The sequence below is a fragment of the Cynara cardunculus genome (genome assembly GCF_001531365.2).
Source record: "Cynara cardunculus var. scolymus isolate 2C chromosome LG 7, CcrdV1, whole genome shotgun sequence".
NCBI lineage: Eukaryota > Viridiplantae > Streptophyta > Magnoliopsida > Asterales > Asteraceae > Cynara > Cynara cardunculus.
This window is the reverse complement of record NC_037534.1, coordinates 6,042,309-6,068,840: the sequence shown is the minus strand read 5'-3', so window position 1 is coordinate 6,068,840 and position 26,532 is coordinate 6,042,309. Positions and strand designations below refer to the sequence as shown.

Below are 26,532 nucleotides of genomic sequence, written 5' to 3'. Positions count from 1 at the left end.
AATATCAAATTAACTATTTAAAATCTTTATTTTTATATAATTTTTAATTCAAATTTTTTATTATAATTTAATTTTAGGTTCAATAACAAAGTAATTTATATTTGGTTTAATAATATAATTTTCTTATAATGATAATAATTAATTATTTTGTTAGAATTCAATAATCATCCTAATTATTTTTTAAATTTTTTATATTTTAAAATAATATGTTTATCATCTATTTGATTATGTTTATCCGCAGTTAGTTACACGAATTCAAATATGGAGCTTTAATAAGTTGTAATTATGCATAATTTACTTATAATCTTGAATTTTAAGTAATATGCATCTATATACGGTACTTCATGCATAAAAAATAGTTTTTAAGAGTTTTTGTCAAATCTTTATAATATAGTATAGATTAGAGATTTTTCTGACTGTTATTTAAAATCCTATAACAGTTAGTCAAAGTATGTACAAACTGAATCTGAACATCAAATAAAAAAGCAATACGACTCAACTTTCTTAAGCTCATGCTTATAGACAGACGTAGCTTAGGGCCTGTTTGTTACCAGTATATTGAGACTCAGCTTATTTGGTTAGTTATACATGTTTGGTAATGACTTAATAATATAGAAACTGACTTATTCGGTAAGCTTTTAAGAGAAATTTTATGTAAAAAGCCAAAAAAAAAAATTCCAAACTTATCCCTCCCAATCTTTAAATTATTGTTTACAAGTCATTATTGTTTTCATACATGTGATTTATAATTCATTGTTGTTTTAGTCTCTCATGGTGACGCCTTGACGGTAAACCATTGATGGAGTTAGTCTTATAGACGAAAATAGCAATAAATTACAGATAATAGGGGATAAAAACCATAATTTCAAAAACGCAGGGACTAAAGTCGTAATTTTTAACAAACAAACAGGGAATGAAACAAAAAAAAAAGGAAGTTCTTGGAAAATCAGAAGTCAGTTTCTTAGAAATTTCGCCAGCAAATTTCTTCCGAAGGTATATACACCGACTTTGCTTCGATCAAACAATCAAAGGTTTATCCGTCGCCGGCACTGTTCATTGGCGATCTTCTCCGACGTAATCAACATACAAGGATTATTAACTTCTGCAGGTAATCAGTCTTCACTGATTTGAGCTGTTTGCTTTGATCACGATGTCAGTTGATTTTTAGCCAATACTTTTGTTATAGCTCTTCCTTTTTATCTTTGATGTAATCGTTCGATAATTTCATTTGAAAGGCCGTAATCGTTCGATATTTTCCGGCTTTTCCTTCAATTTTTTGATCGAAGTTCCCTTGAACCTTTCGACGACTAGGTCTTCCATTTTTAGCTCAACTTAATTTAATTGTACGGATAATGGTTATGAAAGAATTTCGTAACCGTAGTTCTGGTCTCTTTTGAAAAAGAGAAGATCTCATGTAGTCATGTTTGAGTTTGTGAACCGAAATCATCATCTTCAGGGCTCTTAATAGAAATTAGTTTCTCTAATTGTATTTCGATGACAGAAAAAAATGCTTTTTGTAAAATTTGAGGCTAGGGAACTAGAGAATTAGTTACTAGATTTATGCTTGAGCTGCATAAGACTTTGGGCTGGACGAAGTGGTTGCTGCAGTTCAAACCATCTTCTTGCATTATTCTATGCAATTGCTTATTGAATTTTGTGGCCATTTAACATTTTTTTTCCCAATGATTATAGCATAAACTTTGTACTATTTAGGAACTATGAAGAAATGGAAGTTTTTGTTATATTAATTGTTGTAACTATTATATCATCAGTACGATTAGATGCAGCATGCAAGTAACCACAACAATGAACAAACATAGAGAGTCACGATATGTTTATGTGGTTCATGAACGCATCTACAGAAATAATGCATATGTTGTATGTTCAGTATTTGCATAACATGTTCTATGGAAGTGCTTTTTAGCAAGTATGTTCATATATACGGTAGAATATGTTTCGGTATTATGAGCATGCCATGTTTTTTTGTCTTGGTTATTTTCATATGCAAACTAACTCACTAGGCTTATTGGCTGACTAGTGTCATGTATCTCAAGAGAAGGCTCAACAGGAAGTAGCAAGAGTAATGGAAAGGTCTAGTTGAACCCTAGGCAGGGTTTGCCAGTTTCGGATACAGTAGTTGTCAGTTATTGTTCTAGTTTGGTATGAAACAAACTAGAATTTTTTAGACTTTCATATTGTTTTTGGTTTTAAGACTTCTTCTGTGTAAGTTTGATTTCAGTTCGAATGTTTGAGAGGTTTTAGTTTACTCAGTCTTTATGTTTGTAATTTTTTGATTATATTCGGATGTTATAAAATATGTCGTAAGTAAAGCTTTAGCGGTAATGCCCTTCGGTTTAGGGAAGGTGTTATAGTAGCGCACTCTTCTTAAGTACACTTCTGATCTCTTAGCAAAGAAATATTCTTTCTGTTAAATTGATTCTTTTCTCTCAAGATATCTCAATCTAGAGACCTTAATCTTAGATACTTGGAGGTTGGAGCTATCTAATATATTCTTTGAATAGAATAATCAATCACAATTCTCCCTTCTCTTAACAAGTCATATCGCAATCTCCATATATGTACTTTAGATTATTTGTGATCATATATTGTTGAGTTGTGGAGTTTGATATTGCAATCTCCATTCTCAATTATAGATATATCTCCTTGTAACTGAAAAAGACCCTAACTCAGCCGAATCAATCTTATTGATTCACTAGCACAGCCATGAAGTAGGTCGCTCTAACTGAACCACATACTCATTGTGTATTTTTGTTCTTTGCTTGTTTTCTATTTCTGTTACCATAATATTCTTTCTGCATGTGAACCTGTATCCCCACATGTAACACCTCAAGCCCAAAGCAACATAGTTGTTAAAAGGCTCTGAGGCTCATAGGGCTCAAGGTCTTGGGCTTTTTTCAAGTCGAGGCTCAGCGCATTCACGAGGCTCACTAAGGCACTGCGCCTTGTGGGCCTAGGTGCGCCTCATAAAGAGTTACTAAATACCTAGCTAAACCCTAAAATTAAATAAGTTTTCTCATCTCCTAGATTTCTTAAAAGAAGTGGTATTAAATAGATGACATAAGTCAAACCCTAATACTAAATACCAAGTCCTTGGAAGTTAGAACTTCAAGCCTCCTTCTCTATAAATACCCAGACCTTAAAATTTCTCCTTCACGGCGTACGCTTTAAACCCTTCTGCCTTTATCAAAGTACTGTTTGCTGCATTGGAGACTTGGTGTGCATACCTGTGTGTGTGTATTGATAAGATGCGCTCGCATTCCTGAGACCTGCACCTTATGCCTGCTCCTCGCTCCTCGCTCCTCGCTCCTAGGCCCCGGGACCCCGTTGCGCCTAACGGCCTAAGTGTGCCTGGAGCCTTTAACAACTTTGCAAAGCAGTAAACTAGTTGAATAACTTTAAAAATCAATTGGCATGGAGGATCTTATTGGTAGTCCACAACTTAAGACTAATAAGAAGCTCACAAATCTTACTTCTGTCAATGGGGGGTGGATTGTCACAAACTGCGACACTTAAAAGCCTGACATCCTCATCAAGCCTACAGAGTCAATACCCCAAGAGGTGCATGAGCCCAACTCACTGCACCTCAAGAGTCTATTTTTTCAATACAATACATAACTTCCCAAGCCCGATGCAGTAAATTAGCCCAGTAACTTCTAAATCAACTTAAAACCATGATAGAAGTTATTGGTAGCCCACAATATAAGTTATATAAGAAGCTCACAAATATCACTTTTTATCAATGTGGGATAGGTTGCCGCTTTACAGGTTTGAGGTTTCCTAAAATATATGACCCACTGAGACTGGACGTATCTTTTTGTTAAAAACGGTCTCTTTGAATGTTTCGTATATTCATGGGCTAAAAAAATGCCAATATATTAATGGGAAAAAAATCCTGCCATAGCATAAATGATTTCCATGTTTAGTTGGAAACATGCACGGCCACCAAAGAAGTTGAATTTATACCAAGGATTTCTTTTTGTCCTTTTGTGGGAGAACCATTGCATTGTTTCAATGCTGAACTGAGGCTTCTATCTATTTGATTGCCAATATTGTTTTAGATCAGATTTCAGTCTTTCTGCTAGTTAAATCATATTGTAACTGGTAGCAGGTAGTTTTTTGTTGGTGAGAATCAAAATGGAGATGGAACAGGAATCAGAGTGGAATGCAGCACAGAATATCTCGATAAGTGAAGATCTTGTGACTGCTGCTAAGCATCAGCTGCAATTTCTTGCAGTTGTAGACAGGAACCGGTGGCTTTATGAAAGCCAGTGCTTGCAATGGGCAATCTATAGGTAAATCAAGGAATTAGATATTTATGTAAATAATAACTTCTTTTGTACTAATAGATTGATGAATATCTAAACTTCTGTGGTTATTAGCACAGGAGTTTGAGGTTCACTAAGTCTGTCTAAGTTTCTTGTTGGAAGGAAGTTTGCAGTTCTGATATGTAGAAAGTATATTTTGCGTGTATATGTTGAGATATAACATTTACAAACAAGACTACATACAAATCTTTGGGTATAGGTCGGGTCTGCCTACATCTTACCCTTCCCAAACCCCACCCCACGTCTGGGTAGGATATACTTTGTTCTTTTCGTTTGGTTTGGTTTGGTTTTAACATACATATCATGCTCATTATCCTTGTCCATGATTTCATTTTCAAGAGTATATTACTATGTGGTGAGGATATTGAATTGCTTGTGACGTTCTCTTTTGGAAATTATCGCATTCAAGAGTATATTACTATGTGGTGAGGATATTGAATTGCTTGTGACGTTCTCTTTTGGAAATTATCGCAATCTCGGTAAACTCGATTTCAGGTACAATGCATGCTGGCTTCCGTTGGTTGCTAAACATTCCGAGTCTCGGGTTACTGAAGGACCTTTAGTTGTTCCGCTTGACTGTGAATGGGTTTGGCATTGTCACAGACTCAATCCAGTAGGATTCTGAACAAAAATCTTCCTTGCTTCAATACTTGTTCTTGGATGGTTATACATATGGAGACTGAAAATGTTTTTGTTCTTGATATCTTTGTCAGGTTAGATATAAATCTGATTGTGAAGAATTTTATGGAAGGATTCTTGACAACTGTAATGTTGTGTCTTCTGTTCAAGGAATATCAAGTAGGGATACAGAAGAAATATGGAGCAAATTATACCCTAATGAGCCCTATGACTTTGACTTGGCACGTCCTTCCTCGAGTGAATTTTCAGAAACTGTATATGGAACTCAAAGCTTTTCCAAGTACAATTTTATTTTAGCTATTGAAAGACAGAGCCCGTTCTTTTATCAGGTGACCCTGAAACCAATTATTTTATGACATGCTTTACACTTCAAGCTGGCTAAGCACAACAATCTGCATCATTTTTTCTCCCTTCTCATTTGTTTATTTATGATGATGATCAGTTTCATCATGTATTCATATATTATTTGGAGATTAGTTACTCTGACTGGAGACGATCTGAAGCAATCATATTATATATATATTATATATATATATGTATGTATGTGTGTGTAGTGCTCCATCAATAAGTGTCTGCAGTCCCAATCAATTCACCATGATATAGTTGTATCCGTTTCCGGCCTTTTGGGATTGTTTAGGAGAAGAATCTTTTGGTTTTTGTAAGTGCATGACCTTTTGACAGATTTTGAGGCATTTTTGTGTTAGGTGAAGCATTCTTAATTCATAATGTCACCTATTTAAGAAAATCAAATTACCCATGTTCTTGGATGATGATAACCTAAAGTACATACCTGTTGCGTCAATGAAAGTATGACATCACATACTGTTGTAGTTACTCTTGTCAAACATTGAGTGTTAGTCTATTAGCTTGGGTATTGTGGGGGATATAAAACTTCCAATTGTCATTCATGTTGACTATATCTGTTTAGCTTAAATTTAACCTAATCTCATACTAATGGCTCTACATTTGAGGTTTATTTACTTCGTAAGCAAATCTTGAACAAGTTGGAGCTTTAGTGAATATAAGATCTCAGTAAATAAAGCTGTTCTTTGTCTTCCTAGTTGTGTATCCATTCAATGCAGCAGATGTAAAATCTTATTGTATCCTGAGGATGGAAAATTAATGAAATTCCCATTAAAAAAGAAAATCAAAATTTATGGAGTATTATGCCGTATTAATAGGACCTAATGCTTATCCTGTATTCAAATGTGCTTATCAGTTGGTTTTATGAAGGTCAAACATGAAGCTTTAAAAATTGTACGTATGCAGTGTAGTAACAAGGTGTAAATTTGAAATTTAAGAGATTATCCACTAAGAAGCAGTACATAATGCAGAATAATTTGTTTTTTAAGAGTTCTTGCCAAAGGCTGTATAATATTGATAGATAATTCAAACCAAACTCCCTGTGTCAGGTATCCAGACCTCATGTGAACAATGATCTCTTTCTTCAAGCAGCTTTTGCAAGATATAAAGGTTTTTTGCATCTCATCAGGAGAAACAGGGAGAGATCCATAAGACGTTTTTGTGTTCCAACTTATGACATTGACCTGATTTGGCATACTCACCAGTTGCATCCTGCTTCCTACTGCAATGACCTAGTAGAATTACTTGGGAATGTTCTAGAACATGATGACACAGACCAAAACAGAGGAAAAGGTCAGAAGCTGGACACGGGGTTTTCTGAGACTACCAAGCAATGGGAGGAAACATTTGGTTCAAGGTATTGGAGGGCAGGGGCTATGTATAGAGGCATTGCCCCATCTCCTATCACTACCACTCCTTGCATACCAGAAATTGCGAGCAATAAGGCTGATTCAACTAATGAACTAGAGAGATTGATTGATATTCCTAAAACGAATTACATCGAGGTAATTCTGAGGTTTTTTGAATTTTTTAATATTTTTTTGTTTTCCATATGCATCTTCAAGGTACTTCCATTATTTGCTATGCTTTGTTGCAGCTTTTATGCCTATAAGTTGATTTAAATTTTCTCTATTACTTCCATATCAAATGGGGATTTCCCGTGTTTAGTACTCCCTCCATCTCTGAGTGTCCACGTTTCTATTTCAATTTAAGTGCCTACTTTCTACTTCTACTCTTTATTATAGGATGGAGAAAGTCATTATTCCATCTATAATTAAGGGTAAAATTGTCATTTAATTAGTTAAAAAGTGTAATAATTACACGTTTCTGATACTATGTGCCTTTTTCAATGGAGACATTTACGACGGAGGGAGTAACAGAATTTCATTTTCTACTTGAGAAACTGTTCATGCTTGCAGCTCTTGTTTGATCTACACAAATGCCTCTCTCTTAAACAATTGAGTCAAGTCAGTCAACCTAAATTGTGTTACTTTTGGGTCCAGATCCTTTTGCAGTGTGTGGAAATCAAAAACTTACCAGAGATTCATAAGGGAAAAGTCGGTGTCTTGTTTAGTAAGGCACAACCCGATGGAATCTTCAATGTGAAGCGGAAACTCTCCATCCAGTCCGAGTTGGGTCAGAAACAGGTTGCTGTATTTCAGTGTCAACCTATGGGATATTTGTTCTTTGAACTTGTCTCTCAATCAAAAAAGACCAAAACTCTGGGTTCCTGTTTTATATCTATGGAAGAACTTTCTGGCCCTGTCTCTAAACTCTCGGTAGAAAAATGGTTGGATGTGGTTCCTAGTTCGGGCACCGTTGGCTCTGAACCTATCCAGCTACGAGTTGCAGCCTCATGCACCTTGCCAACTCCAGCACCACATGTGGTTCAGATGCTACGTTCTTCCCCTCTTTCAAAAACTCATTGCTTTTTCCCACTTTGCGGTATGGTGCGATTCACTAGGAGTTGGACACGGATTATAGATGCAGCTGGCTATGAGATCATTAGACTTCAAATGAGGTAATTCTATTATTATTCGGTCCTCATAAAAAACATGTGTTAGAGAAACTTAATCATCTGTACAGCAATATGTTGATTAGAATGATGCCTTTAATATCTAATGCATTTTCTCTATTTAATATTTTGATTTTCTGGGTCACAATTAGGCTATGGTTGGCAAACTAGCTGATAACCTAGCTGGCGGTTAATAAGCTAGTCATGTTTGGTAAAAATTAGCTAATAAGCTAGATTACAAAGTAAAATGACTAGAAGGACATGTTAGAAAATGAACTGTCAAAGCATAAGGGGCATAATTGGAAAAAGTGGGGGAAAAAGCCCTGGAGCTTACTGAAACGGAAGTAGCTTTTCAAAAATCTAGCTTATGGCCAACTAAACAAGGCATTTCTGACAAACATGACCCTCTATGGTTATCTTATTGTGGCTTGGGCCGTTTCAGAAGATAGAACAAATGAATAAAGGAGAAAATTGATATAAAAGGAAACCTAATTTACTTCCATTGACAGGGAGAATAAAAAGTCGGCGAAAGAGATATTTGGGCTCACAAGAACAGGAGAAACACTTGTTCTTGCTCAATTTCTTGGGAAAGAGTGGTCAGTGATGGATTCTTTATGGTCTTTTAAGCTTCCGAATAGCAATGACCAAGATGCCCACCTCCTGCTCACTGGCCCACGAATGGTGAGCATCACTTGTTTGTATATTTAGGGTGCGTTTGGTATGCAGACCACACTGAACAGGACTTGATGGGACTGGATGGGACAGGACTGAACGGGTGAGGGTGAGTGGTATGTGGGTAAAAGAATTGTGCAAAGTTTTAATTTGACATGGGTTGTTTAGTAATTCACCAATTTTGTCGCAAGACCCTGATTTTTTGTTCCACTTATTTTGGTGAGACAAAAAAATGCATTATGTTCCACTCAGTTTTGTCCTGTCTCAGTCTAATGTCACAGCAAACGTGGGACAACGAGTTCTTTTTGTTCCGTGCTGTTTCCTTTTGTACTTCATACCAAATGCACATGTTCCATATTTCTTGTCCTTTTGGACATCAATGATAACTGTTTATTATTATACAAGGTTAAACTAGTTTCTGGCAGAAAGCTCGATTATGAACCAAAACACAACGACAAGCGAGGAGACAAACACAGTTTCATGACAGCAGTTGAGTTCTCTGCCGACCACCCATATGGGAGGGCCGTAGCATTGCTTGACCTCAAATCTGGACTTTTGACGGTATCATCATCTTTCATTCAAAACCTTTTACGAGTCAGTGGTCTTTACACAAACATCCTCTCTACTCCATTGGGGTAGAAGTAAGGTCTGCCTACATTTTATCCTCCCTGAACCCTACCCCGTGTAGGATTTATTGGATTGGTCTTATCTATTCATTCAGCACTTTTTACAGAAATAGCCTCTCTACTCCACGGGGTAGAGCCAGGTAAGATCTGCACAAATGACCTCTCATAGACTTGCAATTTTTACTTTTTGTTCTCAATTTTTACAGTTACAAGAAGAATGGTTTGCATTGCCTGGAATACTGTCGGCCTATATAGTTTCTAAGCACTTGCAGTAAGGAAGGATATGATAATTGGCTCACTTTACACTCCACTTTTTGTACAAATTTGAAGTCTGCACAGAAATAAAAAGTTTCAGAAAATACTCAGGAGGTTGTAAATAGTATTCACTTTTGCATTCACAGGATGCCATAGTTGTCGTCTTCTCTAGAAAACCGAAGCTTTTTTGTACCTATTCGTTTTCCTTTGTATCTTACCACCTCCAAGGTTTCAACTGACCGCTACAAAAGAATTACCAGGCATCACATAAAAGGTTTTGGTGTTAATAGATGGTAACAGTTTGTGTGTCGTATTTTGTTTCTTAGCGATATTTTTTTGTGTGGTTGAAATAGAAACGGTAAAATATCGTTTATGTAATCATCATTGTGCCGTTTTTATCGATGTTGTGTCAAGTTATTGTGCCTAGGGGTGTTAATAAGTCGAGTCGAGGTTATTCGAGCTCGGCTTCAAAAATATTACCTAATTCAAGCGTGAATTACTCTTTTACAGTAGGACTAGGACTCTAGCTTGAATATTTTTTTCATTGTTCGGTTCGAGCTCGATACTTGTTTACGGGCTCAAGATCAATTAGTTCACCTATTGGCTTGACCTAAAAAATTTATACTTTGATTATATGATTAGTGATCGTATGAACATGTTTTACTTGAGAAGGTGTATGCTCGAGTGACTCGATTCGATTAAAAAAATTTAATCGAGTTGTCGAACAAGCCGAGTCGAACATTGGTGTTATGAAACTCGACTCGTTAAGTTAAACGAGTTTTTGTGTGTATCCAAGAAAAACTCGAGCATGAAAATTATTAAGTGTATTTTGTTTCCTAGTTTTCTTAACAAAACGTAGCGTCATGACATATTACCATACCACGCTATCAAGTCTTCTCACACAACGATCTTAATATAGACGACTGGGTCTATTAGACGAAGGATCATGTGAGAATAGGAGTTCAGATGAGAAGCGTAAGAATGGATTGGACCCTTGATCATTAAATTTAACTCACTCCTATCCCATGAATTGTCTTTCTCAAGGGAATCGATCTGGTGGATATCAGTACATCTCATTAGTGTGATGTTCAACTATGATTGATCCAAGGGTGGTGATTCATTCTCACTTTCTCACCATAACTTTTATTTTTACTAGAACTCGACACGTATGTAGTACATAATATTCGTATGTCATACCAAAACCAACCTCTTCTTAGGACTCTAAACAAACTGAACGAATACGAACAGAGGTTTGTTGTCTTCGTTCGTTTCAAACAAACTAATGGTTTATCAACAAAATGTTTGTATTTATGTTCATTTGTTAAGAAAATGTGTTTTTTCGTGTTTGTTTGCTAAGATGACATAAACGAATGAACACAAATGAGAAAAAACAACCACCATTGGTCAAATCATTTCGTTCTTAAAGAAATAACAAAATGAAAAACGAGGTAAACTTACAACTGATAAAAAAAATTCTAAAAATTTAATTTAATTAATGATTTACATATTAATGTCGTATAAGTAGGTTCAAATAAAAACCAATTTTTCATCGTAAACTAATGGATAAATCTTGATCGTCGATCAAATTAAGAAAATTAATCAAGGGTTAAAATATAAAATGGTTAATTAATAAGTTTGAATCACATGCCTCACCTTATTTGACCTTCTATTTTCTCTTTCAATGGAAAAACTTTTATCCCTTTAATTTATAAACTAAGGGGCCGTTTACCAAACATTTGTCCGGTAAGTGTTTGCCGGTGAAATTTAACATTATTATTTAGTTATCTGGTAAGATTTTTAGTCCACAAAAACGACATTGTATGCAACAATTTACCCGGTAAACGCTTATCATGGTAAGAGTCATTGCCCTTACTTACCGGGTAACACTCTTGGTCTTTGTCTCGCTCTTACTGGGTAAGATTCTTGGCCCTTACCATATTCATCCGGTAAGGTAGTGTGACTTGGTAAGTGTGGTAAACAGCCCCTAAATCATCTTAAAAGTAATTAATATTTTAATAAAAAAAGTTTTATAAAAACGAGCATTTCATTCTCTTCAATTTGACATCTATCTCTTATAATTTCTTTTTCTAGGTTCCAATGTCATTAATGGGTTGTTACAACATAAACGAACGAGATCATTGTCCATGTTCATTCATTTAACTAAGCTAACAAAAATAAGTATTCATGATCATTCATTCATTAAATAAACGAATTTTTCGACAAACAGTTCCATAAATATTCGATTCATTTACAACCCTATCTATAACACATAGATTGAATATGTGGCTTATCAGATAAGATATATATGCAACATGAATATTTGCTATACTAATTGAAACAAAATATTCTAATTAAATAATAATTAAAACAAACTTTATTAAATTTTTAATGCCAATAAATACACTTTGATGATTTTGCCTTAAAAATTGTTACTTCTAATTGCTGATGTGATCAATAAGGGCCGTTTATCAAACACTTACCTGGTAAGTGCTTACCGGTAAAATTTAACACTATTATATACTTACCGGATAAGATTTTAGTCCGCCAAAACGACATAGTATACAATAATTTACCTAGTAAGCGCTTACCATGGTAAGAGTCGTCGGCCTCACTTACCGGGTAAGGCGTTTGATCCTTGTCTCGCTCTTACCGGGTAAGATTTTTGGTCCTTATTATATTCATCCGCTGGGATAATGTTACTTGGTAAACGCTGGTAAACGGCCCCTAAGTTTTTTGAAAACTCCCATAAAAAAACATCATATGTTGAGGGGTGTTAAATTTGTACAATGACAAACAAATCAATCGTATCAATTTAATTGGTACCAACTAAATTGGTTGATACTATCATACCAACTTCACAAATTTGGTTGGTACGTAATGTTGAATATCGTATATCATGGTAATATCATACCGGCTTATATGTGTATATATATACATATATTATTTATTAAATAAAAAACCAATTAAGTGAATTATATTTAATTATTAATGCATTTGATTGTTTTTAGAGGAATTTATTTATTTATTAATTAACATTTTATCATTTACTCGGTTACTGATTTTAGTGACTTACTATGTGTTAATTACTGGTTAGGGGTGAATGCCTCATAACAACTCCAAGGGGACGTTTGGTTCGCAGAATGATTTCTGAAGGAATGAAAATGTTAAAGGAATTGGAATGTAATGTTCGGTGAATATGAATGGAATGTAATCTGTCTAATGAATTGGAATCTTTTTGTTTGGTTTGCAACATAATTGAAATGAAAAATACCCTTTCTTTGTACCACCTATATGAGTTGTAGAATCAGATTCAAGAACATATGAACTGCAAATGATAAATAAACCCCTAAATAAAATTTGAATAAAAAAAAGAAGCATAAAGGGAGATCGATCGAATATCTGCTTGGGGAGATCGATCGAACTTTCCATCGTCGATCTCCAGAATGGAGGCAAAATTTGGGTAGAAAGTAATCAGGAGAATGGAACCAGTTGTCATGGGGTATTTTTGTAATTTACACAATTTTAAATGAAATGGATTTCAATTTCATCAGTTTTAGAAAGAAATGATGAAATCTTCAAATGATGGAATCTTTGGAATTCAATTTCATTCCATTGGTAACCAAACGCTGGAATGGAATTTGGTCAACAAAATTGACCATTCCAATTCCATCAAATTCCGACGGATTCCGACGAACCAAATGCCCCCCAAGTCTCTAACTCAATAATCAATAACCCTAGTTTCCTTCTCTTCTTAATGCACGTCTCCACTCTAGGTTCATATTAAATTATTTGGACAACAGATTATACTCATGTCAGTGAATTTGTAACTGTAATTTCAACTTTTGAGATGTTGGTACAAAACTGTATCAACATGTACCAACCAAAAAAATTTAGTACCAAATAAGTTGATAGCAAATAGAGTTGGTTGATACACTGTATAAATATTTGTGTACCAATTATAAATGATTGATACACAATATTCAGAAGAAGAAGAAAAAGAAGCATGACATCCCACCATTTTCACCGTTACATTTATGGATGCCTTTTCAAACATAATTTTCACGACTTCAATATCGATGTACTTTTACATGTTTTTAGTTTTGTACTTTTAGTCGAATAATCTTGTATCGTCTTAATTCACTTATAATTAAATATATCATATAAATAATTAATAATAATTAGACTGTTAATATTTCTTCGTTATAATTAATTATTTCTTTCATCCTTTTATTCCACATTCATCATAATATCACCAATACAATCACAAGATTACCAGAAAAATATATGTTGTGTGGAATTAAGTACAAAATTTACGCAACTACATACATAAAATCAATTAAAAATGTAATACGTATTTTATCAATAATATGTCATAATACATTTGTTGCTTTAGTTAAACTACCATATCTGCTATCTGCTATTATCGAAATATTTTACTTTATTACATTTAAAATTACCATCCTACTTTAATTTAAATTTTATGATATTTTTTGTAATTTTTAATTGGTTATTAAGCTTAAAGTTCATGAAAAACTTGATTAAAATATAAACAAACATATATAAGTTGAATAAATACATGATGTTTTTATTTGGTAATACAAGAGCTTCAAAAGTTATGTTAAAATAATAATGTTGGTCTTTTTTGCTTATTCAATAAGTATCTTATAATCTAAGTTAAAATAAAAGGAAAGAAAAAAATAAATTCTCCAAATTTACAAAATCTCTAATATATATATATATATATATAAGAGAAATAATATTCCATTCTTTTCTACCAATAAAATGATATAATTTTGATTTTAAGAGTTTCTTTATTTTTAAGATTATTAGAAAGGTACTTGTACAATTCAGTGAGATATATCTCGATTTTAATTTTATTTTTGTTTTATTCCATCTCTGTAAATATTTTAATACGGTTTTTATGTAGTTTTGAGAAAATGATAATGTTTTATTTTTGAATAAAATATAAACTTGAATATATCATAAAATTTCAAAAATAAATATATCAATATTAGTATCAAATTAACTATTTTTATTATAATTTAACTTAGATATAATAATATAACTATTTATAAAGAAAATAATTAAGTATTTTGTTAGAACTCAACGATTATCCTAGTTATATTTTAGATTTTTTATATTTAAAATAAAATGTTTATCTTGTATTTGACTATATTTATCTACAATTAGTTATACGAATTTAAACATGAAGCTTTAATAAATTGTACTTACGCACAATTTATTTGTAATCTTGAATTCCAAATAATATGCATCAATAAACAATAATTCATGCATAAAAAATGATTTTTAAAAGTTTTTATCAAATATTTTATAATATAATATAGATAATATAATTATATTATTAAAATATTCAGTTAATTTTATAAAATATTATTTCTCTTTTTTAAAGTTTTAATTTCAAAGATTCTTTAAAAGGTAAAAAAAATAACTTCCTTTTTTTCTTTTATAAGTAACCATTTTTGGATATTTTTCCAAATTTAAAGAGTTTCAACCATTTTCTCCTTTTTTATAAAAGGTTTGAAAATCTCCAAGATTTTTCTTTTGAATAATTTATCGAAGATGCTCTAAATAAATTATGGGTCTGTTTTTTTTTTTCAAAATTACATCTTAATATCTCTAAAATCTAATTTGTTCAGACATTTGGGTATTGAAAGTGTTTGTTTATTTTTTAAAATAAGAGTATAAAAGCTCTAAATATCATCTAAAATTTTTAAATTGTAAATGTATCGTTTAATATCTCTTAATCCTAATCCGTCCTCCATCACACGGTTCATATTTTGAAGGTTGTAAGAGATTTATTAGCAAAAACTATTCATCTTTTATACTTTTGTAAGAACTATTTATTTTTTATATTTTGTTCTAGTTTAATCGATTCAGATTTCAGACTTCAGAAATAAAAACAAACAATCTTATTGATCCGGATTTCAGACTTCAAAACTAGCTCTTATAAATCAGAAATGAAATCAGATTTCAGAATTCAGCATCTTTTTGAAAACAAACGTTACCTACATATATCGTAAATCAAGCAAAATCCCACAAGAAGGAATCAATTCAATCATTTTTTAAATAATTTATATTACATTTTAAATGAGAAAGAAATTTAATAAACTGTAATCATAATAATTAATTTTATAAGTTATTCACAAAATGAACCAATCGGGCAAAAACTTTACTACACGTTGAATCCAATTATAATTCAACATTTAAAAACACAATAAAAACCCAAATATTTGCACACAAAATTTTGAAACACAAGCACAATCCAAAAAACCAAAAGAATATCGATGACGATATACCCTTAATTCAAGCATCATGCTGGGCCCCAGTGCCATCATGATTACACGTAGCTCCCATCATCACCGTTGGAAGTTGTGACTCCCCTCTCGCTGCGTCGTAGCTTAGCGGACTCCCACTCATTGGAATATTCGGTTGTTCTTGAGCAACTACCGGAATAAAACCATAACCCACCGGCTGTTCCCTGTTACCACCAGGAATAAAACTATACACCACCGGTTGTTCCCGGTTACCAACTCCTCTGTACTCTCCAGCCTGGAAATATCCGCTTGAAGGCATTGGTGCTCGATACACAAACGGAGTCGGAAAAACGTAGCTACCATGTGTCATCGTACGGTTATCCAGAACCGGCACCGGAATTTCCTGAATCTGCTTCTGAACGCCATCGGCGATACCGACATTCTCCGGTGGTGAAACGACCGTATCCTTATCTTCAGGATTTTTCACGACTGTCGTATAATTAAGCGAATACTCCTTATCGAAACCGAACAAAAAATCAGGATTCACCGACCTGGAAGCGACAGGCGTCGTCGTCGTCGTCGCCATCTGGAAAAAAACGAACAAACGTAGCCTCGGAGGTGTGGCCGAAATGCGACGGAGGAGATCGTACTCAAACATCATGTTCTCGACGTCATCGTCATCGAAAATGGAAATCAAAGCATCGAGATCCTGTCCAGGTAACTTATACTTCAATCGAATTTCGTAATAATAATCGCAAAGAGCGTTCAATTTGGCGAGCAAGTTGGAGAAATTGATGTTGCGATCGATTGTTAAAATCTTAGTATCGCCACCGACGTAAGAGAGTTGGCGGTCATGAGGGCGGTGATGAATCTTTCCGCCATAACTGCACATCAATTTCACTTTCTCCATTGAAAGGCAAAGGTTTTTGGGATAGTGGTGGATGGTAGTAGGGTTTGTGTTGCATGTTATAACGAAACGTCAATATCAAAGACGTTATATGATCGTGACCGTCCGTTATGATCTGGAATTGTAACGTAAAAACGTGGGTGGGCTCCACGCGGAATTCCGTGGGACCATGATGATCTGGGATGCTCCTTCATTTGACCGATCCTTGACTTTTCTGTTATCTTTTATTTTTGGAACTTTTTCTTTCAATAATAGAATTTGGTTTATTAAACAAATTAACAAAATAAGATATAATTTAATTTAAATAATTTTTCTTCATAATCTATACTATATTATAAAGCATTTGACAAAAATTCTTAAAATAATTTTTTATACATGAAATACTATATATTGATGCATATTACTTAAAATCCAAGATTACAAGTAAATTATGCATAAGTACAACTTATTAAAGTTTCATGTTTGAATTTGTGTAACTAACTGCGAATAAATATAATCAAATAGAGGATAAATATCTTATTTTAAATTATAAAAAATCTAAAATATAATTAGGATAATTATCGATATCTAACAAAATAATTAACTATTATTTTTATAAGAAATTATATTACTAAACCAAATATAAATTACTTCGTTATTGAACTTAAATTAAATTACAATTAAAAAATTGAATTAAAAAATACACAAAAAATGAGAAATTTTAAATAGTTAATTTGATATTAATATCGATATAATTTTGTCAAAATTTTATGATATCTTCAAATTTAAATCTTATTCAAAAATAAAAACATTATTGCTTTTTCAAAATCACATAAGACCATATTATAACATCGATTGAGATAAAAAATAAAATAAAATATTAAGATCAAGATGTATCTCGTTGCATTGTACGAGTACATTTCTAGTATTATCAAATTCACAAGTTTACACTAATTGAAAGTTTATGCTTTTAATAAAATCATTAAATCACTAGAATATATCAATGATTCAAATTTAAGGTTTTTAAAAGCATGAGCATCTAGAATAGATTCTTTTTAGTTTCTTTTTCCAAAATTGATGATAAAAAATTAAAATGTTTAATAAAATAATATTTAAATTTAACAGGTTTTTTTAGATTATATTATTAAAATATTTAATATATTTAATGTTACAATTAAAAATACATTTATCTCTTTTATAATTAAATTTTAGAGAATTTTTTTTCTTTTTAATTTTTCTTTATTTTAGATAATCTGTTGAAGCAAAAAGTCTCTGAATTCTTCACTTTCTGTATTTAATGAATTTGCTAAGGATGTTATAAGTTATCTTGATATACCTGTGAACATCTCCAATAACTATACTAAAATATATATTTTGCATATGTAAGAGTTTTTTTTCTTTTGCTCCAACAACAATGTTAAAATTGAACCACATGTGTCTGATTGGTTTGAGCTTGACTCCAAAGATCAAAAGTACCAATAGATCCCAAGTTCAAATCGAAGGAGAAATAAAAATCTCCTTGTGGCCACGGAGGTTCAGATGCAGTGACTCCGGGTTATTTGCAAAGTAGGTGTTCCGGGATTAGTCGATTGGCATAGCGGTTTGAATATCCAGGTTAATAAAAAAATATTAAAATTGAGATTAACAACTATGCTGATAAAGAAGATAGAAATCTTCAAATTTGGAGAAATATTTAGAACTTAATATTGAAGAGAGATATATATTATTTTAATTGTTTTCACCAATGAGGTTGACTGTGTTATAATTTTATTACAAACTGTATTAATTAATTTATAGAATATTTTAATAATATAATTAATGTTGAAATTGTTGAAATACAGTAGTTGTTGATTAGATTTAGATGTAAATTATTTTTAGGAATTTTGATTTTAAATACTCTATTTTAGGAAAAATTATGGTATAGTTATTGGAGATGTCGGAGGCGATTACCAAAGGGACAATGAAGTGCACATAGTATTCACTACAATATTATTTTGAATACAATTTCCAAAATGTCATGTCAGCTTTAGTAATTATTCAAAAATTATCATCCATTACTAACGCGACAGAAAAATGTGAAAAGATTGACATACGTCTAAATCCTACAAAAAATAACAAGTCAACAAAATTATTGTCTACTGGAAATTCCTATTATTAAATGTCTATTAATTATATTGTCATTGAAATGTATCAAGTCTAGCAGCTTCTAGTCTAATAAATAATCCAAGACTCCAACTAATTTTCTCAACTGCTTAATGCAATCTAATATTATGATTTTGATCCATTTGGTTTTTATTAGATAAAAAAAGGGTAAATGGACGAACACGCCTCCCATTTAAAGGAACTTTTTAACGAGCGTTAGAAAGAATGACCAAATTCATACGTTTTTACAGACCATGATGACCATATTGTAATTTTGAAGTTGTAGAAACGAAAAGTGTTATTTTAATATAATATAATTGTCATTCTAACAGATTAAAAACAAAAACAGATATTTGTCAGTTAGTGGTGTCATTTTAATTCAACGTTCTTATCATAATATGTGTGTGTGTGCGTGTGTGTGTGCGTGTGCGTGTGTGCGTGCGTGTGTGTAGAGAGAGAAAGGTACGTTCAAATGAAAACTGTGCAATTCTTAAAAACCGTATAAACTAATTTCGAACAATAGGAAAATTCCATTTTTTTCTAATTAAATTTAATCAATAAGGATATATTGGTCATTTGCATTGTTTTCTATTAAATATGGAAGTTATTAATAAATTTTAATTAATAAACATAATAAAGGAAATTTTATAAATGTTAACATTTAAATATTTAATTAAATTATAATATTAAAAATTGAAGTTTGTTATATCGTGTCTCGGTTTATTATTGTCAAGATTCATGAAAATCATAAGTTATTAGATTAATAAATTCATGAAATCAGTAATAGGAAAAAATATATATTCATGAAACCGGTTTCATACATGGTGAAATTGGTGCATGGAGTAAGTGAAAAATGATTATGAAATGRGTGCATGATGAAACCGGTTTCATACATGGTGAAATTGGTGCATGRAGTAAGTGAAAATGATTATGAAATGGGTGCATAATATAGGTGCGTAAACAATCTCATTGGACAAGTGAAACAGGGTGCGTGATGAATAGATTGAGGAATTTACTATAATAGGGTGCATGATGAATAGGGTGATGAATAGGATGCATGATGAAGATGTGGTTGAGTTTACCATTTTGCCCTTTTCGCTATTATAAAATAAAATTTTAATATATATATATATATATTTTAATTTCCTAAAATAAACTAAACTAATCTTGACCATTGATTAAGAAAATGGATGGATGAGATTGGTTTACATGATTTACATAAATGGGGGCGTTTTCATTTGATCGCTCATTTCTCTCTCTCTCTGTATATATATATATATATATATATATATATATATATAGCCATTTAGACTTGACATCATGTGAGACCAAAGGTTTTTCGTGAGATTCGTAAGACTAATTCTCAACCCTTGGATTAGATTTACAATCTGAACATTCATAATCACAAAATTGCCACAAGATTTCTCAAGAATCACAAAAATGTTATTGTGCAACTTTAGACCTTTAAAACATTAGTTTATAAAGTTGATCAATGAACAAAAATTGGTCTTACCGGTCTCACGAAAAACTCTTGGTCTCACGTGAACCCAACCCTTTGACATTTATGCTTATACATATAGAAAATAAGACGAAAACTTGAATGACTAAAATATTTTTGAGTGGTCAAGTATAATCGGTTAATATTTAGATTTCTAGTTAAAGATTGTAATGTCAATTGTTTCTTTAAACATATGTTCAAACCGTTCAACCCAAACCGAAATGTGATGGATTTGTTTGGGTTATACATTCAAAGAAGATTGAATGAATTGCGATTTTTCAAACCAAAATAATTGGTTTGGTAGTTAAAATGACTTCAAACCATCAAATCCAACCCAACCCAGTAACCCGTGTGTACCCCTAGCATGTGATATATTTTCCACTCCACATTCCTTCGAGTCCATCGTCAAACCATTCAACTCTCTTTCTTGTGTTTAGAAAAGCAGCAAATTTGGGCAAAAAAATGGATTACCAGCAACTCCAACTGGTTCGACACGAAAGTCTTCTTCAAGGACATCAATATAAGGGGACATTTTTTGACTCACTTAACAGTTGAGAACTTGAGGCTAGTGGGGACTGAGATCGAACCCAAAACCCACCTTGTATTTCAACGAAATGGAATTACTCGTTTGCTAACTGAGGTACACGTCAGAGGCAAAAAAAAAATAAAAAAATAAAAGAAAAAACTAAAAAGATACAAGAATACAAAAGAATCTTCTGGAAGACGCAAGAAATTAAAAAAGGGAAAAAAAATCCCATTTGAGCTGGATTTTAGTTGGTGATGGTGGATTGAAATCCTGAATGCAAGTGTTTTCAGAATTCTGACTACTGAGAATGGGACAATAAGGACCTTGTTGATTACGGGCCCTTTCCCTGAACCTACTCGTGATCAAGGTATGGAGCCTTGGTGGTCACCGCCTCCTTACGTTATGCTCTTTTTTTTAAATCTTATCTCAAATATTTAAATTAAAATACGTGATATGATATGATATGAAATAAGAATAAGAACAATGTATATTGTGTTTTTATATACTGTCTGATGTAAAATTAAAAATCAAAATGTTTGAAATGTCACATCTGAGATATAAAAATAAAAGTTTTTAAACAGTACGTTACATTTTACATAATCCCAGGATTTCAAATCCTTTAAATCAAACATAGATCCCTTAAAATCCAATCTAATCCTACAAACCAAACCAAACAAAACCTCAGCTCTTTTGGAGATCTGATCAGCCGAGGTTTCACATATCTCACATGGTATGAAAGCTGAGGTATACCATATAATATAAGGACTCGACACACTCTTTCGCCTCTGTTCAAGATGACGTGTTACAGTCCAATATCAACTAGACAAAAATAATTAAACATGTATATATGTAGGTAACTTTCAATCTCTTTATAAAGACTTTTGATGACAATTACCAATACATATTGTTACAATCAACAGCAATGTGCTGGGGTATACACTTTGCAGAGTAACAATATCACCATTTTTATCACATAACAATCGAAAGGATATGCTCTAAATCATCTATCATCAAAATATGATCACCGAGAGGCAATATCGTCTTCCCAAATTCGTTAACGATGCTAAGATGCTTACACGGATCTACAATGATCCCAGTTTTAGCATCCGAATAAGAACCTGTATGCACACTTTCAAACTCGACCAGTTGTTTCATCGGTGCACCTTTAAACGATCCCGGAACTCTGGCAAACACCATCACAACCGAGCTGCCATCAAAGGGGCCATGGTTTTTGACACCGATTTCCATCTGAAATCTCAAAGAATCACAGTGTTCTTCGATTTCATCAACATAAAGATAGTTGGAAGAACCTTCTTTTTGCTGTAATATGTTTCTGGATTTGGTTTTCATGGATTCGAAAACGTGAAGTTTATTGGGTGCAGAGAGGATGTTGTAAGTGTAGTTTGTGTAACTCAGGCCGTGCCCAAATCCGTAAACTATGTCACTGATATAGAAACGGTATGTTCGACCTGGATAACCACGAGAAAGATCGGATCTCATGTTCATATTGTTCATTGGTACGCGTGTGAAGGATTCGGGATACCACGTCATGGGCAATTTTCCACCTGTGTTTGTAACGAAATCAGATCAAAGTTCTGTTAGAAAGAGGGTTTGGTTCCAACTTTTTAGGTTAAAATGAGTATTTTACCATCAATGAGCTGTTAGCAGATAAAATAGTCATGTTTGATAAAAACTAGTTGATAAACTAGATGACAATGTAAAGTGACCTAAAACGATATGTTGAAGATTAATTGGAATGATATAAGAGGCATAATTGGAAGAAGAAAAAAAAAGTGGAAAAAAACCCATGGAGCTTATTGAAATGCTAGTTGAAGTAGGTTTTCAAAAAGCTAGCTTATGGCTAACCAAACGAGATTTTTTCAATAAGCTCAAAAAATAAGCTAGATTATGGTTGCCAAAATGGCCTTCAACAATGTGTAGTATTTTTTGCATTTTCACAACGAGCACGGTTTGTTTGGAACAAAAAACCAAATATGATGGTTGGGAAGGTTGGTACACCAAATCGGTCAGAACCCACAACTTTGCCGCTCAACTTTTGATGACATACCGAAAGTTATTAACCAAACCATACGAGCATAGTATATCCCACTCGAAAGTAGGGTCTCGGAGGGGTAGGATGCACGAAGCAAAGGTGCGTGCAAGCAAGCAATTAGGGGCTGTTGAATTGGTTTTCCATTAAGTCCTGTATGGATAAAGTTGTCTTTGTGAATTAATCTGTCTGTATAGATTGTGAAGGTTTTTGTTTGGAACCGTTTTCTCATAGATGAAAGAAGCATGTTTTTAATTGGCAGGGGCAAGTTTGGAAAGAACTTGGTTTTCTGCATAAAGCTCCCCCCTAGAAGCTTATTGAATAAGCCATTTTCTATATTAAGGAGCTGTTTGTTTACCTCTTAATGATGCCATTAAGGGGTAAAGGTCTGAATCGATCAGACATTTTCTTGTTTGGATAGATTATGGAAAATGTCTGAATCGCTCATTCACCCTTCCACTTCCCATACAAATCAGATTGCCAATATTCCCATGCTTGCCCTCGCCTCTTCGTTTCTCTCAACTCTCCCATTCGACTCTACTCTCTCATTCATCTCGTGATTCTCCATCTGTTGGCTACAACCAGCGACTTTGGATTCGAGAATACAACAAGCGCACCATCTATCGGAACGCACCGACACACAATCTATTAGACGCACCATCTGTTGGAACGCACCGGCGCACAATCCCCAAATCAACGATTCTCCCCACATTGCTACATCCAATCTCTTTGATTATTTTGGTTTCACTTGCTGATAAGTTTCAAGCTGCTTAACCAAATAAAAACCTAATTGATAGTTCTGCACTTCTGCCTTGCTGGAATGCAATCACATGTTATTTTTTTAACAGTACGCTTGCTCTCTTTATAATGAATCCATTGTTTGTGAAAATTTTAGCAGGCTTGCTCTCACATATTATTTTCTTAACAGTAGACTTATAAGCTATCCATTGTTTGTGTCAAGTTTAGACAAATCTATTGTGTTTTTTTGGGTGAAAATTTGAAATACATTGATATGTATTATATTGTGACAATGTTACTAATCCTTATCGAACTACCTAGTTCTTCAAATACTTCATGCAAAAAACTTGGGGTTTGAACTTTGAATCCTAAAATAGCCTTGTCAACGCATTGTTAAACTACCTATTATTAGGAGATATATTTACTAAGATATGATTCGAGTGTTTTCTAACATGTAATGTTCTTATCTTTGAGAAATAAGCAACAAATGAGTGGTCATGGTTCTTTCCCAATAACATCATAAACCATATTGTTTTGAGAGAATTGTGATTCACATACTATCTTACCCACTAAAAATGACCTGTTATTGTAGGGATTCAATAATCTCCTTGCCATATCTTTACAGAATCCAAACAAATTCACATGACTTTATCTGTATATAAAGTTTTGCATTGAATGATAAGTATTCTACTTTAAAGTGAAAATGCAATCAAGTACCCTCAAAACTTTTAATATTTTTGTTATTGGTAATTTGATAATGGTGTAGATTATAGCAAGCATTAGTCCCATCGATAGCTTTTACTTCTGATGATAGAATGCTTTTGATAGCTTCTACTTTGGATCGGGAATTTATAAGAGATTTGTTCTATGTGGTCATTTGTTAGGATTTCAATCATGATTTGCTAAATGTTGTTATTTGTAAGGTATGGACATTTTGGTGAGGGTTCACAACCAAAAAAGACGTAGAATAAACTGGAAGAAAGAGTGTGGTGCGAACGTTTCTTGAAGCATGTATACATGAGGTCGTTATACATGGACGGGAAGGTACCAGTCTTAAGCCGAGTTCATGGAAGAATGTTGCGGAGACGCTTAAAAACAAACATAACTTCGTCGCAGATCAAAAACAAATGAAAAACCATTATGATTATTTGAAAGCAAAATACAATACATGGACGAGATTGAAAAACAAAACGGGCAACGTGTATGACCCAACAACCAACACGTTTAATCTAACTGATGAAGAATGGCAGATGGAAATTGAGGTATCTTTATAATTTTATATCATTTTTCATTTGGTATCTTCGTAATTTTATTTATATAATCTTTTTAAAACAGAGAAGCAAATATGTAGAACCAATCAGGTATACAGGACTGCTTTTTCCCGATCTTCGTGTTCAACTATTTGATGGAGTTCAAGTAACAGGAACTGAAAGTCATGGGCCATGTTCTAGTATTCCCGACATTTGCGACCCACGTTCTGATCACTCAAGTGAAAATGTTGAGGTAGTTCCTAATACTCAACAAATCCCGACCGGGACTTTAGGACAAGAGTGTGATTCTCGTCCAAGTACACAAAGCAAAAAGCGAAAAGGTAAACAAGCAAGTAACTCACAAGTTAAGGCCGTGAAAACAATTATGGAAAAGTATTTGAATGATGTGCCTGCTTGCTTGGCAAAGTTGGATGAACTTGGATGGGGAACAAATCACCCGTTGTATCACGTAACTACTTTTATCTATAGTGAGAGTGCCGATTATAGAAAAGTGTGGTTGTGTTTAAAACCGGAAAGTTGTGCGGGTTGGGTTAGAATGATAGGACAAAAGCACGGGATTGTGTAGTTGGAGCATATTATGCTTTTGAACATTGTGTTTTGATATGATGCTAGCTTTTGAATGATGTTTTGCTTTTGAACACATAACTTTTGGATGATACAACTATTAAACATGCTTTTGAATGATGTTAACTTTTGAATGAAGATGTTTCTTTGATATTATGTTAACCTTTCATCCACATTTTGTAATTTTTTCTATTTGCAAGGTGCTCCATGGATGTTGAGGAAGAATTGTTGCTTTTGTTACTTTTTTGGTTATATTTGAAACAAAAAGCTACATCAAGAATCGAAAGGATAAGAGATAACACTTTATCGTTGACCGGACATGTGTATACTCTAGAACTATTAAATGGCTCAAATACGCAATGTCTTGAGTTAATGCGTCTTTCTCGTGATTCTTATATACTACTATGCAACCATTTTAAACAAAAGAATTGGTTGCAAAGTAGTAGGAATGAAAGTGTTGAGGAGAAGATGGGATTTTTTTTTTTGACAATTATAGGTCACAATGAACGCTATAGAATGATTAAAAGAAGATTTCAACACTCAACAGAGACTATCCATAGATATTTTCGTCAAACACTGCGAACAATGATGGAATTTGCTAGAGAAGTTGTGGGAACAATGCCCAATGAAGAAACCTCCAACATAGAACGACCAAGAAATCTTAGAAGAATATTTCCGATATGTTTTCGTGTATATAACTTGCAAAATCAAAACGTAGTTAAGAAGTTCCTTATAGTTTATATTTTGTTAATAAAGGGGGCAATAGGTGCATTAGATGGGACTCTCATACATGCAATTGTGCCTGTCGATCAACAAGCTCGTTATAGGGGCAGAGGAAGAGACGAATGTTATCAAAACGTTTTAGCGATTTGTGATTTTAATATGGTATTCACTTATTTTTGGGCTGGATGAGAGGGCATAGTGCATGATGCTAGAGTTTTAAGAGAAGTTGCATTGAACCAAACTTCTGGCTTTCCACTTCTTTCGCCTGGTATTTATAACTTTTACTTAACTAGTTGTGTACTCGCGCAATGCGGCGGGAGCCGTGAATTTTAACGATTTTGAAGTTYCACTGGTTTTATAAGATAAGATTTAACGATGATATAAGTTACACTTGGTCTTTACATATTAATACAATTTGAATAAATAAGAGTTATGGTTCCAAT

At 33.1% G+C, this 26,532-nt stretch overlaps 3 protein-coding genes across 5 annotated transcripts in view; 1 reads left to right on the top strand and 2 right to left on the bottom strand.

Annotated features, from left to right (window-relative positions):
- The first annotated feature begins 988 nt into the window (after nt 1-988).
- On the top strand, nt 989-9,726 carry LOC112515278 (glycine-rich domain-containing protein 1). Of its 3 annotated transcripts, XM_025121996.1 has the most exons (9): nt 989-1,108; nt 4,130-4,313; nt 4,842-4,959; nt 5,060-5,314; nt 6,398-6,853; nt 7,352-7,869; nt 8,373-8,544; nt 8,941-9,096; nt 9,368-9,726. In XM_025121996.1, exons 2-9 carry the CDS (start codon nt 4,156-4,158, stop codon nt 9,434-9,436), a joined length of 1,902 nt encoding a protein of 633 aa, XP_024977764.1. In that variant the 5' UTR covers nt 989-1,108; nt 4,130-4,155; the 3' UTR covers nt 9,437-9,726. The 3 variants fall into 3 exon arrangements, with proteins under 3 accessions (XP_024977764.1, XP_024977761.1, XP_024977763.1); XM_025121993.1 differs by having other exon boundaries at nt 8,941-9,726; XM_025121995.1 differs by having other exon boundaries at nt 4,127-4,313; nt 8,941-9,726.
- A 6,014-nt stretch (nt 9,727-15,740) lies between these two features.
- On the bottom strand, nt 15,741-16,601 carry LOC112515728. The gene has a single exon (XM_025122639.1). It carries the CDS (start codon nt 16,599-16,601, stop codon nt 15,741-15,743), a length of 861 nt encoding a protein of 286 aa, XP_024978407.1.
- A 4,703-nt stretch (nt 16,602-21,304) lies between these two features.
- LOC112515726 (probable beta-D-xylosidase 6) overlaps nt 21,305-26,532 on the bottom strand; it is a 10,941-nt gene continuing 5,713 nt past the window's right edge. The window contains exon 6 of the mRNA XM_025122637.1: nt 21,305-22,308. Within this exon, the coding sequence (XP_024978405.1) occupies nt 21,713-22,308 (596 nt within the window). The 3' untranslated portion in view covers nt 21,305-21,712. The remainder of the gene's footprint in view (nt 22,309-26,532) is intronic.